The sequence below is a fragment of the Scardinius erythrophthalmus genome (genome assembly GCF_964197995.2).
Source record: "Scardinius erythrophthalmus genome assembly, chromosome: 17".
NCBI classification, from domain to species: domain Eukaryota; kingdom Metazoa; phylum Chordata; class Actinopteri; order Cypriniformes; family Leuciscidae; genus Scardinius; species Scardinius erythrophthalmus.
The window spans coordinates 15,489,374-15,504,347 of NC_138237.1; the positions used below are offsets into that span (position 1 = coordinate 15,489,374).

Genomic DNA, 14,974 nt, shown 5'->3' on the forward strand with positions numbered 1-14,974 from the left:
TGTGACAGCTACTCACATCTGACTCAAAAAGCCATCTTTCATATGCTGAATGTGAATGTTTGATTTTTCCTATTGGACCCAGGGTAAATTAGTCACACTACAGAAAGTTTCCATCTAGACAAGCAAAACATACATGTCTCATCTATGTAAATACTTCCACTGAGGTGAATCGAAGAGCCCTATAAAATGGAGTGAGACTTCACTATGTTGATACTGTATTTTAAGGAATACATAAATTACTTGGCACACACATTAAGCTGATCAAGACTACATTTCATGATTGAAGTCTCCCAGGGAATCCTAAATACTTAACAAACCTGTCCATTGACAAAGTAACCTGGATTGCATAGTAATAAAAAATATATTAATCTAAATACCAATCGTTAAGATAATTTAATTTATAATTTATTTATCATTTTAAATAGTGTTAGCTTTAACATAATCTACAAGAAAGTTTATAATATAATTTAAACTCAAATCAACATTTCAAGTGAATAACAGTAAGCCAGTCGGGTTGAGTTTTGTGATAATGGCAAGCTAAATATACATTTTCTTTACATGCTCGTATTTATTGTGATGTCTCCTGAATTTCCTAGATAATAAAAAAGAGGCTAATTTAGTGAGACCGACCCTCTCCTCCTCCTCACACGTGAACGAGCGCGACCGGAACCCAGATGCGATCTCACCACCGCGCGCCCTTTCTCCTGCTGCTGCGCGCGCTCACGCGTCCACACTTCACGCGAGCGGAGAAATCAAAACACTCCAACCATCTACACTGAGATGAACTGAGAAACCATCGAAAAACCATCGCGACTCAACGGACGAATGTCCAGCAGCAAGCCCTCGCGGCGTTCCTCTATCCGTGGAAGCAAAAGGAACGGGACGGACAACAGTTTTCGCGTCAAAGACGGCAGAGTTTGTGCGTTTCACGGAGCGTTGTGATATTTTACTCAAGAAGTTTTAAAAACAAGTTTGGACCGAATTCTGTCTGGAGTTGGACGTTATTTAGATCACATCCCGCCTGGTGCGCGAGAGCTTTTGAGGAGCTATCTACCGAAGACTGAAAACCATGGATTTATTCCTTCATTTAACGGTAGAACTTTGATAAACCGTCCGAAATTGCGTGTAGCAGCTGCTTTGCAGGCTTTCCCAGCATTTCTTGTTAAGGAAAATATCTATTGTTGTCCTGGGAGACACATTTTTTTGCTGTGACAGGACGCGTTTGCAGAGCCAAATATGTCAGTCCATGATGAAGAAGAGGAAACTCGACTGATTCTCTGAGGGGAAAACACATCTCAGTCGTATATTAGCTCTTTACTTACTGTACGACATTTATTTGAGTTTACCTATAATTTAACTCAATAAGTGAAACAATTTCGTAATACAAATTCTAAAATAGCTCTATATTACAACATGCCGAGCTGTTAGTAGTACTCAATCTCAAACCAGCTGGATTTAATTCGTTAAAAAAGTTGTTAAGCGTGTATCCTGGGAAAAACCATTCCCATATAATTGACCTATAAGCAGTTTAGTGCCCTTTGGACTGCAGAGAGGAACTGGGATCATTTCACGTCAGCTTTATCTTGGCACTTTTTTTTTATTTGCGTGCGCCAGGCTGCGAGATTTCTAGTTTTTATTTTTGCCATTATTCTGCTTCATTTCTGTCAATATGGAGGAGTGGAGGCAGTGCGGTCGCTGGTTGATAGACTGTAAGGTTTTGCCCCCGAACCACCGGGTTGTTTGGCCCTCAGCGGTCGTGTTCGACCTGGCCCAGGCGCTCAGAGATGGGGTGCTCCTGTGCCAGATCCTGCACAATCTGTCTCCTGGATCCGTGGACCTAAAGCAGATCAACTTCAGGCCTCAGATGTCACAGGTACGTTAATGTTTATGTCTGTGTTTTTAATGGCTGTATTTTTAATGCTTGTCACCTTTGCAGGGAGGATTGGTGATAGTATTGACAGCAGGAGAATGGAGAATGTGCAGTATTGTTCTCATAGGTTGCTACTCTGATTCTTACCAACAGGGGTCGCTGTCGAGCATTTCGGCGTGTCTGAGCAATCACTAACAGAACTGTAATCGATTAATCGAAAATGGGTTTATTAACCTAAACCTATTGTTATGTTTTATAGTTTCATTATCATAGTCTAAGATATTATGTTTAACTGCACACACGTAAAGCATCCAACAAACAGTTGGATGCACTGCACACAGGTGTCTTTTAAACTTTCCTTAGATAATGTCATGTAGGTATTTATAGTTGAACATCCCATTGAAGTACTGTGCATACTGTGTATGTATAAGCCTGATCGTTTGAACGCAAGTATCTAAGGCTGTGCAGAGTTTAAAGGTTAATGTTAAGGGAGGGCCAAGGCTCTTATCTCTGTAAACATAAACCAGGAAAAGCATCAAGTTCTTCGTGGGTTTCAGGAATGTGGCTTTCAGCCAGTGCTCTTTGTGAAGGAATGTGTGGCAACAGCAGTTCCTACCAGTAAATGTGACTATGCAGAGAAGCATGATGTAGCCTAAGCGTTGACTGTTTTGAGGGGTTTTGAACATGCGTCCCACTGTGTCTCCCACCTCTTTAGCAGCAGGTCTCGACAGTATTACTGAATTGGGTTTATTATGTCCAGAAAAGAAACCCTATATGTCATATATGGTGTGATTGAGATTTGCATTGGTGCCGACTGTTGTAAAATTCTGTAAATTAAAAAAAATGGTACAAAACAAATACTAAATTAAGCTAATTTTATATTTTTGCTTCTGAATCTGGGGTTCTGGACTGAATTTAGCACCATGGTCTTGCATCTTACTGCAGTGTTTTACAGATTTATGGGTAGCTGGCAAATACTTTTGGGAAGTTAACACAATGCTACAGCCGCTGTCATTTCTTGTACAACAACACGTGGACATCAAAACATGCGACCTCAGAGCAAGGGTAAACTTTTATTTTGAACAACACTTGGCATATGATATTTAGAAACATATTGATGTATTCTTCTGTGTTGGTGTTGGTTTATAAATTAGGCTATTTATGTTACAAATCTGGTGAAATGGCGACCATTGTGTTCAGGTGAATGTTATAAGCAGTCCAAACTCACTAGGGACAGATGACACAACAGCCAATCCTTTTCTAAATCTGATACAACAATAAACACTTGGGGGGAATTTTATTGCAAAGTAGTGTTATGACTTGTTATACAAATCTACAGCACTGGTGTTAGTTGTGCATTTCAGTAGTTAATATCTGCAATGTTGGATTTTTATTTGAGATAGGCATATAAACACAAAGGGTGTCAGACGTTTTAGGTTATGTGTTTACAAATGCACATTATTACCCTGAAACCCGCAGCATATCAATTTAAAGGGCACCTGTTATGCAAATGTGTGTTGGCAGTGTGTGTACAACCACCCTATAATGATAAAAATCCACCTTGTGCTTTTTTTAAAATCCCCATTAATCATAAGCATCATAATCAGAACAAGCCGTTCTCAGATTCGGGGCAGTGTGACGTACTTTTGCACAAGCCCCTCCCACGACTGTTGATTGACACTGCAGTTTTTTAATGCTAATCCATTGCGAATAGGGCTTTTGTGATTATACAATAGCGGTATAGCGCTATGCTATATTATGATTTTTAAATGGTTTTAATATATTGTGCAGCCTTTGAAAACGGTCTAATAATGCGGTTCATGGATTGTGCCGGTTTTGCCGGTTAATTGACATGGGCAACATGCAATTCACTCGAATTTAATCAAGGAACCGTGACAGCCGTACTTAGTTATGGCTGTTTTAATTTCTTCATTTGCAAACATTAAATCATCTATCCTTTATTTTGGTGGTAAACCTTAAAGCTTCTCTTTTGTTGACTTTTATCATGGCATGATTTATACCTGTACAGAATAGATGTTGTCATATGACTGTATAGTTGTTTCACCTAGCACTTGTAGGCTTTTGTTTTAGCTGCTATTTGCTGAGGCAGACCTTTCATCCTCCCACAACCGTAGCTTCCCCAGCATGGTAGGGTTTTGTGTGGTATTACGTTGTGACAAATTGTTTGAAAGGGAGATCTGGCAGCACAATGGAAGCTGTGATTTATACGCAGCAAAGGTCACGGTGTGCTTTGATACACAGTGGTTGTTAATTTACTACCTCCATTAAATCAGGATGAAGTGATTATGTGGGCTGTTTGTGGTGGAGGTCCATCGATACTGAAGCTTCTGCTATTCTGCATGCCTCACATGTTCCTCATTTTAGTGCAGAAGGCCTTTTTCATAATCAGGTTCTTGTATTCGAGCGGGCCATCACTCATAAACACCCATTGTACTGGTAAATTTTGGAAGGACAGCCTAAGGCGTTAGTTAATAGACAAGCGTTTCTGAAAAGAATGTTACTGTGCAAGCGCTTAGGCATTGTACATGCAAAGAATGTGCACTAACAAGTAAGGCCCAAGTGTCAGTACTGTTGGTGTCAGCCACACAGAGAAATGCTTTTCCTCTCTCTCAAATCACAATTGCTTACATCACATTCCCATGAATGTTTTATTTGTCTGTGGAATGCAAAGGATTTGATCCCCTCTCAAGGGATGAGTTCTCTTCAAATTAGATCTTGTGTATTTTGAGAAGAATGCTAAATTACTACTGGTGTCTGACATGAAGGTTGTTTTATTAGATTAATTCACCTAAAAATGAAAATGCTATTTTTATTAGCTGTTCCAAACCTGTATTTTTTGCAGAAAAAACAAGTTTTTTTTTTAAAGAAATTCTTTTTTTTTTTATTAGAAGCCCACCATAAAAGTGTCATAAAATAGGCTAGTCCATATTTGTGCTAAATTGAATGTCTTCTGAAGCTGTTCGTGAGAACAGACTATTGTGTGAGATTGAGAGACAGACCCAAGTCACGTCCTACTCAAGATCATCTTCCAAAACAGCACATCATGTTTAAAGGGTCATTTCACCCATTTGAACATTGTTTTTTTATTTAAAGTGGGTCATATATGTAGTCGAAATGTAAAATAATTTTTGAATTTGGTGCCTTCGTGACCGAGAAAAGACAAAAAATAACTTCAGAACGCATTTGTATGAAAGACAACAACTCCCACAATGCACCACATTGCACAGCTCCGCAAGCCACTCCCACTAATCCAGAAAGCGCATATCTGCCTATAAGAGAAATCACTCTTCCGTCTACAAGGCTAGCTACTACCAGAGCTTGAAATTCATTTCACATTCACACAAAATGTCTAGTTAGTTGGCGAACTCATATAGTGCATTACTCCTCGTTTGTATTTCTTTCGAAAAGGTGAATTATTGCATGGTACCTGGATGTTCAGTCAGAACATATGCGGTGCGAAACTAGGATAGTTCTCAACACAAACGTCCGTGTCCTCGTCTGATTCAGAGATTTCGTCCAGGAGAAATTGTCATCGTTGAAATTCTTTGCCGCAGACGGACTCTATCTCTGTGTTCGTAGCGGTTCGTAGCTGCATTGTGAGATCACCGGCGCCACCAGTCCGCCCTAACTCGAGCCAGTCCGGGCTCCTCGTCCGCGGCAGGCAGGTCTTCTGCCTCGGCTGCTCTTCGCTATAATGCGGCTTGTAAAGGTAGCCACAAACACCTGATTCAAGCATCAGACTTCCGAAATCCTCTTCTTCTATATCATATTGAGCACTCTCCTCCGCTATTGTCATAACTTTACATCTGTCTCCACAGCGCCTGTTAGCTTAGCTTCAAACAAGATGGAGGACATTGCTTTCAGTTTCAGAGAGTAAAGTCCCACCCACTGATCTGTAATAGGTCTGTAGCGTGAGCGCGCCCCACCCTGGGAAAGATGAGAAACTAGTGTCTGTAGTCTTAACAGAAATCCCCCCCTGTAACACTTCCTCCTACAATGACGCAAAATGACGATTTTTGCGTCATTGTAGGAGGAAGTGTAAGAGGTAAATAACAGATTTCTCCCGTCTCAGGGGAAAATGAGAGAGTGTTGCACGACCATTCAATAGTATGACTGGGTTTCTAACAATGCAAAGCTTAATGCAAATGGGTGAAGTGTCCCTTTAATTAATATGAAGTACCATTTTGCCATCAGTGATTTCAAAGCTTTATTTTTTAAATCTGGATAGATGCGGGCTGGATGTAGAATGCTATGCTCTGATATGCTCTTTACTTTTAGGGTGTTTTTTTTGTGTATCTTTGGTAGAGCTTGACGGTAAATAGTCACTATAAACAGTCCTTGTTTTGAATGAAATTAATACAGATATATAATTATGATCCAAATTTCATTTTTGGGTGAACTATCCCTTTTAAAATAATTGTGAAGTTCTATCATTGTGCACTGATATTATGTGGATTGTGTATTTCACTATTTAGGCTGAATAATTTGTTAATGATATTATGTTACATATTTTTGCCTTTTGATGAGTTGCACATGGGTTTGGTCATGAGCACAATACGTTGAGGTGGATCAGAGGTCCCAGGAGGAGTGTTGGGACATTTCTTCTGGCTCTGTCTGACATACATAGCTCTGTTGGTTTTGAATTTTTGAAGTGTGGTTTATTCTTACATTTTTTTTCTACTTTTATTTACCTCAGGTGTTTGGTAGCAACTAATACCTTAGAGATGATTCAGGCGCCAGTAGTGAGAATGTGTGTGTGTACTTTCTTTCAATACCTGTGTGTAGATTCCCATCACCTCCAGCTTGGCCTGGGGACAGTCTAGGGATTTCAGTCATAACAGTGAGGTCTGCCCCCTTTCTCTTCAGGGCTTTAGGGAGTTAGCAATGTCTGTTGTTTCCTCTTAGAAAATTCAGCCTGTCTTTCAGCACGTACGCGGGGCAGAGAGAAAGAGTAAGACGAGCCATTGCTCACTGTAGTACTTTAATGCATTTTATTGTACTCCCCATTTGCCTTTAACAGCCTATTCATTTTAGCTCTGTTTTTAGATGCGTTCATTCTCATAACTCTTGTATTTCTGCTGGAAGGATAATGGGTTTCATCTTTGAGATTTCGTTCTGATTTATTACTTCTACCCCCACCCCCTCTGCCTCCCTCCCTCCCCTCCTCTCTCTCTCCCTCTCCCTTTTGCTAGCTCCTTCAGCCACAATCTCATACAAGTTACTTCTGTTTGCAGACATTGACCACACTTTCTGGCCTCTGGCATCTGTTGGAGGTCTCTTTGTGCTGGATCCTGATTCTTTTTTTTTTATTATTGTGGATTTGAGTGAACAAGCTGAAAGAGCAACATGAAGATTAAATACAATAGCAGAAACCATCATCACACTAATCATGCTTTCACAATAGAGAATATGGGTTTTGATAATTAAACTCTGTCTGAGACAAGTGAATGGAGATGGCATATGACAGGGTGAGCAACTGTAATGTTTGGAAGCAGGCGTCATTGCTGTTAGCTCTTAAGTGAATGCTGAAAAGACCATCAGCATGTCAGGATTAATTTGGATTTAATTGTGGTACTCAATTTACAAAACTGTACTACACAGAACAGAGCCTGACATTTCAGAGGGGGAACTCCAAAATTCAAATTCAGTACCAGCCTTTCTGAAGTGGAGAGCTGGCTGTGTTGTGAGGTCAGCCTTTCTCTCTTACTAGGTTAATTTAATCTATAAGCATGGCCTTTCTCTGAACTTTGACCCCTGGCAGCTGGGTGCAGGTAATTTCATCAATAGAGCTTGTTAGGGACACTTCCTGTGTCACGCATCTGTGACCAGCTGCTTCAAAGAAAGTGAATGGGATTGAAATATGAGACTACTCAATTAAATTACAATATGCACACATCTACTTTATTTGCAGACAAAAGACGAAAGGTTAGAGAAACACACTGCTGGTCTGTGGTTGTCAGGGCTTGATCTTTCATGTCTCTGTGCTTTTGTGATCTGTCTTAGTCTGTTGGAATGCATGGAACCGTTTACTCACTGGTTCCTGTTCATTCTTCAGGGAGACCCTTTATTAAGCAACAGAGAAAGCAGTGAGTTTGAGGATTAAGCAAGACCTCACACCATGACCTGACATGTTTAGGAGCCCAGGCTTGACCTATATATTTCAGCTTGATAGATTGATCTTATGTCGCCCGAGCTCATGAGAGGATATTATTGCAATTCATGGTAGCTCTCCTAGGCCAAATTGCTGTTGTTTAGAGGGAGGATCATGATGAAAGATGCAAGATATATGAAACCATTCAGTTTAATTCATATCCAAGAGAATGGCTGGAGGAAATCCGAGAGTGTGGTAGCAATCAACAGGATGTCTGCATGAGATGTATTTATTTATGTTTGTTGGACCATCCTTGATATTGCAGTAATAAAATTCCATAACAACATTATACATAAGCAATGGCTTATTATAAGAGTGACTCTTAACAGCTATAAAAGTGGGACCCAGGGAGGGGGAATGATAATTGAGAGCCTGAACAGTTGCATTGTTTTAATCTCTCTCAATATCTCTCTCTCTCTCTCTCTCTCTCTCTCTCTCTCTCTCTCTCTCTCTCTCTCTCTCTCTCTCAATCTCTCTCAATCTCTCTCTCTCTCTCAATCTCTCTCTCTCTCTCAATCTCTTTCTCTCTCTCTCTCTCTCTCTCTCTCTCTCTCTCTCTCTCTCTCTCTCTCTCTCTCTCTCTCTCTCTCTCTCTCTCTCTCTCTCTCTCTCTCTCTCTCTCTCTCTCTCTCTCTCTCTCTCTCTCTCTCTCTCTCTCTCTCTCTCTCTCTCTCAGCAAATTATTTATCATTTTAACATCAACATCATTTGGTGGCCTTCAAACTCAACATAGCCAGGAGGAAACAGAATCCCTGCAGGGTTTTGAGACAACAACTCCATCACAAGTGATGAGAAATGAAATAAAGAGGAACCCACACAGGGAGCTTATGTTCCTAAATGCTCCATCTGTGAGCAGTTTGTTGTGGAATATTAACACAGATGAGCCGGGGAATCAGTCCTGATTTTCAGAGCGCATTGAGCCGAGCATGGGCACTCAGCACCCATATGAGTGGAAGGGCAGTAAGGCACAACCAACAGATGGCGGCTGCTGCTGCTGCTGCTGCTTTTTTTTTTTTTTTTTTTTTTTTTTTGGCTGGCAACATCTTCATACATCATTGTATTCTTGACAACTTTCAACCTGTCTTTTCATATTGTCTCATCTTCTGATGTAGTCTCCAGCCCCTAAGTGTTTCTGATTCCTGCCCCAGGATGTTTAAGACAGAAACTGTAGTTGCCAATGCTCAAAAGACTCTTTTTCACATTCCCACATTTCTCTCTTGTAGGGCTGGAATGACGCATCAAAGTAATTGATTATGTAAATGAGTTGCTCTGTTTATGTTCATCCCCAATGATGGCGGCTCAAACTCCCGGGCATGCTGAAAATTAGTCGTTATTACAAAAATATTGAGCCCTGTCTAAAGTTCGGAAATTTTATAAACTGAGACCGAATAAAATGGTGCTCTGCACGCTCTGTAAAACTGAAACGGCATACCACAGCAGCATAACTTCTAGTTCTGTCCGTGCGCATTTTGCGTGTCACCTTGCAAATACTGAATTGTGCTCACTTTCTAGGCTTATTGCGCTTCAACAGTCAAATGCACACATAATTGTGTTTATATGTTCTGTCTTGGCGGTTATGTCTCACGTAAACAAAGAGAAAACAGTTTGGGACGCGTGTCAGTAGTGGATCCGTGCATTACTGTAGGTCTTAAAGTGATAGCAACCTAATATAGCCTACACACTGCTGTCTGTTCCGTTAATTTTAATCAAACAACAACAGGAGAAACAAAACAGTAGGCTACTTAAACTTAAAGCATTGTTTCTATCTGTATCTTTTTGTTGCATTTATTTATCCTATTATCATTTTCTTTGTTCTAATTTTATTACTGAATGTTTACTTGATTATTTATTAATTGAGGACTTTTTAATTATAAGTGATTATGTTATTAAAGGTAGATGTACACAGTTACTCTAGCCTACCTAGCTAAAACAACAACCACAATAACTATTATTATCATTACCATATTGTTCAGAATATAATACGACCCTGTTTATACAATCTTTTTTTCAAGATGCACCTTTTGGAACAATTTTACATTTTATAAAGACATTATTATAAAGAAAATGCTTTTATTTGAAAATAATTTTCATATTGTATATTTTTCATATTTATTTTTTTGTATTGAAAGTATGGTAAATACTGGTAAAATGTACCAATGATCACATTTAAAAATAACACTTTTTGGCATACCGTAAAAATAACCTGTAGCCCACAAAAAACAAGGGTACCATCTTACGTTTTAAAATCACGTATGTTGGAAGTTTGGTCCCGTCAGCAAGGCACGCAAACACGCGGCTGTTAGAAGGTAAGCTATTCTTTGACCGTTTGCGTTTTTAAGACTGTATTTTTGCACTCGAAATCTTCTAACATTACACTCTGACACACTGTATTTCTCGTTTTACGCGTATTTGGCACAACCTATTGTTGCGGGTGTATTATTGACGTAAATGTTTAGACCCTGAATATAAGACAAACACGTTTTTTTTCAGATGTATTTCTTAGAAAAAACATTCTTATATTCGGAACAATGCACTATTTCAGATTTGTGAAGACTTGTGTAATAAGGCTGTGGACCAAACTCACCACCCCCCTTTCCAAGCCTGAAAGGTTGTTTTAAAAGTTAAAATGTATCAGAATTTGCTAAGATACCAAAATAAACAATATTTATGCAGTACTTTGTTTTTCCTCTGTGCCATGTATGACTATTGAGCAAATAACATTATATATAATCTTGTAAATGTGGTAAACATTTTTTGGGGAAATTGCCACCACAAAATCAGTAATTTTGGTAGCAAAAAATCACACACAGAAAAAAAAAAAAGTGAAATCCTGCTGGGACCGACTCGTTAGTATTTGCTGCTGATATTAGGCTATTAGTATTAGGCTATTAGTATTTTCTAACTGGGGTGGAGATAACCATCGGTATGGTGTGGCGAGGAGAAGGAAACTATCCTCTCCTTCTTTTATAAACACACTCCCTCCCATCACTTCCTCCTGCCAGCACTTCACTGTGTATGATGACAAGCTTCTTAATATTTTTAATATCTCTATCAACAAAATCACAGATATGATTGTCTCTAGAGACATGGTTCCTGTGCAATGCCCCCACCAACACAAAGCTAACTAATATCCCATTACTGACTAGAATTGATCATATCTCATAAAATGGCTTTGGGACAGGAGGAGGAGCGGCGCAGAGGTAGAAATTGCAACATTAGAGAGTCCTGTAAAAGGCTGCTGTGTATTGATCTTATCCCCAACTGGCACACTCGTTAATCATGCAAACAGGAAGCTGTGTATCGTTTCCACCCTTCCCCTTGTTGCTTCCCTCTGAGCAGACTCTGGATTAGTGGCAATCTGTTAAACTGAGCTCAAAATAGAGCCGGGCACAAAAAAAAAAAAAAAAGAACTGTTATGTCCGCTAACAAATTCTTTATATTTATAGCTCTCACTTCATTAAATTGAATTGAATTTGTTTAGCACTTTTTTGGAGTAAGTTGTTGTTTTACATCGTTCCAAAGGAGCTTTTCAGAAAATAGAAAAAGGAATAGGATAAAAGGAAAAGAATAGGAAGTATTAAGTGGGAACTAAACAGATTGTTTTCTGAAACGCTACTTATATTATGTTTAAAAAAAATTACTTTTAGCTCTTTAAAATTCGAACACATTGTCTTTCTGTGGCTTTAATATAGTCTGTATGCTTTATATAGAGATTAACTCTATATGTGCTCTATTATACTCTATATTTGCACTCTATATCTGCGGCTTTTCGTGCGCGCGCTTCGGATGAGTGCGCACACAATTCTTCTAACAGCGTGCACGCAAGTTCTCATTCGCGTCTTCTTGCACTTGAATGTTTAAATTGGCAGGGCTTAAATGAGTTTAGTTTAAACACAGATAGCAATGTGTGCTGTTCAGATCTCACCTGTGCTCCCTAGCTATCAACACCCAGGTGATGACGGCGTAAATGACTGATCATATTAGAGCGTACGGCACTCCCATTGAACAAAGTTTACAAAGAGTGAGTGTTTTGTCTACGTTTTTTTTTTATCATCACTGTTGAAATGTATTGGGAAGCCAGAATGTGTATCCATCGACAGAAACGTACATTAGCGTGAATCTGTTTTATGCGTTATTTTCAACAAACCATACTATAGTCAGATTTAAGATGAACTGCGGCGCAAGTGTGTGCCGAACCGTGGGTGGAGATGGTACGGTTCCTTTTTTTTTTTTTTTTTAACCGGGAACCGTTACACCCCTAATATTCATGGTGCACATGTGGTGCAGTACTGTTTTTTTTTGTAATAAAGTTCAGCACTATTTTAATTGAAGTGCTGTTTGTTTTCATTTAGTATCCAATAAAAAAATGTGATTGATTAATCGCTTGATTAATCGCTTATCGGCCAGTATGGTCCATAACAATTGTCGCTAAAATCCACTATCGGTCGCAGGGCTCCAGACTGCAACCATTTTTCCTGCCTGTGCGACCAAATATTTATTTAGGTCACACTGGCGCGACCACAACGTTACCGAGCACCGAATTAAAACAAAATGAAAGCAGAACGGAAATGCGCTACTCATTTATGCTTCACGGACCGTTTATTAGTTCGGACCAATAATAGACAGCGCAGTGCCCTGAACTTGCCAGTCGCGGGCCGATCTCGATCAGGCGACGCTGTTACTAGGAGATCCAGACTCTGGAGATCCAGTGAAGAAATCCATTGAATTCGCCTCAGAATTAATAACATCATCGCTGCGAGATCCAGTGAGAAACATTCCGATTCGGCGCCGAGTTCTCTGTTATAAACCATAGATATCAGATTAAACAATGCTGACGTGGAAACCAGGAGAAACACTTATAGAAGGAAGGCTTCATTTACCATTCACCATTCACCCACAAATCAGCAACATTCACCATGTATTTAGGCTAATGTAGTAACTCTAACCTTAACTATAGTATTGTGACAGAAATAGACAAACGCTTACAAGTACTACACATCTTTTTCCAGCACTTCAAAACTACAATATTATATGTTTTAGAAAACATCTTATTTAAACACTTTAAATAAATAAAAAATGAATTACCATTGTAAACAGTAGGATGTTTATTGGCTATTTTCACTCCCTAATATCAGTTGTTTTACTCGTTTTGCTTTTTAATTAATATTAAGACATTATGAATGATAATAAAGTTAATTTCATCTAAATTAAGCTTAGTGCTTTATTGTCAGCCCCAGTGCTACCAGATATTTTCTGTAGAACTCAGTGGCTCCGGTGCTGCTGCCCTCAAATGTTTGTCTGAAACCCTGTGAACTTAAAATAAAACTGCACATTGTAATATCTGTACGTTAAGTCTATTTATTATTAAATAATTTGTCAGTATTACAGTTATTTTGGGGGAAATTTGAATAATTGCATTGCAAGCTGATTTAATGTGTGCCCCTAAATTTTCTGCTCACATTTTCCCCCATTTTCACTTTATTACTGACAAATGCCTTGGTAAAAAATATACTTAACTTACACAATGTACAGTTTTATTTTAAGTTTGCACAGCTCCAGATTAACTTTTGAGGGCAGCATTTTTATTCATAATGTCGAAATAATAATTCAAAAGCAAATTGATTAAAAAATAAATATTTGGGAGTGGAATTGGCAGCCACCTACTAATTACAATGGTACTTTAATGTCTTTTTTATTTTTAAATAAGTGTGAGTTTTCTGCATCTTGAAAATTTTAGTTTTATAAATGAGGGTAATCTTTGAAGGATGAACAAATAATGTTTTGGTCATCAGATTAAAAATAACATTTAAATATGATAATATTTGAGTCTTGAAGTGCTGGAAAAATATGTGACATACTTTGAAATCATTTTACTATTCCTGCCAAACTTTCATGGTTACAGTTAGTGTTACTACATTAAATCCATGGTGAATGTTGCTGATCTGTGGACTTAAAGCCTATAACTAGTTCATTCATGGCACAATGTTTCTCCTGGTTTCCTTGTCAGCGCTGTTTGATCTAATAGAGATCTACGGTTAATAACAGAGAAATTTGAATGCTTCTCACTAGATCTCGCAGCGATGTTATTACTTCTGTGATGAATTCAAATGCTTTCTTTACTGGAGCGCTTTGTAGTAACCGTGTCGCCTGATCAAGATCGGCTCGTGCTGCACTGACATTGGTCCAAACTGATAAAGGTTAGATAAGGTTAGAAAGAATGAAGGTTGCGGTGTCAATGCAAGCCTGTCAGTCAAGTCCAATGCAAAACTCAACCCATTGCAACAACATGAGGGTGAGTAATTACTGTTTAAAATTTTTGGGTGAACTAACCCTTTAAGATACCCGATACAGATTAGTTAAAAAAAACACTTAATCTGCCCAGATAGCGATCCTTGAGATCGGTTCAGGACACCCCTATAATAAACATCTAACTATGCTTTACAGGTGATTCCATGTGATCACTGTACTTTCCGCTTACAGTTACCCCACTCATGTTCCTCAGCAGGATCTATTTAAAACAATCATCACGGACGCTAGTGCCTAGATTCATTTTCTCTCCCAGAAAAGGCCACGCAGCCCAGCACAAGATAATCGCCTCTCTCCACAGTGCATGATGGGTTATCTGATCATGCACAGCGTCCGGTTTGATATTCACTGTGTTCATTTCAGTAGCAAATTGGATTCCCTGTAGAAAAATGAAGGGAGCGTCTTACTACACAGAGCATGGTTAGTCACAGTTGTTCAATACTGATGTCTATCATTTTACAACATTTTGTGATGCATTAATAATGAATGAAAGAAGTTTTCCCAAACATGCTTTTGTTGTTAAAAGAGACCATGTGTCCAGTCTTGATGGATCGCACCTGCAAAAGCAATTTCCTGGGTGCTGGAAGAAGACATTGTAACCGTGGGTATGATTATGGAGAGGCTGT

At 39.0% G+C, this 14,974-nt stretch overlaps 1 protein-coding gene and 1 long non-coding RNA gene across 2 annotated transcripts in view; one reads left to right on the plus strand and one right to left on the minus strand.

Annotated features, from left to right (window-relative positions):
- Positions 1-14,974, minus strand: part of LOC308705915 — a 468,550-nt gene that overhangs the window by 417,394 nt on the left and 36,182 nt on the right. The window lies entirely within an intron of this gene.
- The window catches only part of vav2 (vav 2 guanine nucleotide exchange factor), a 210,795-nt gene continuing 196,535 nt past the window's right edge, over positions 715-14,974 (plus strand). The window contains exon 1 of the mRNA XM_081391212.1: positions 715-1,873. Within this exon, the coding sequence (XP_081247338.1) occupies positions 1,670-1,873 (204 nt within the window). The 5' untranslated portion in view covers positions 715-1,669. The remainder of the gene's footprint in view (positions 1,874-14,974) is intronic.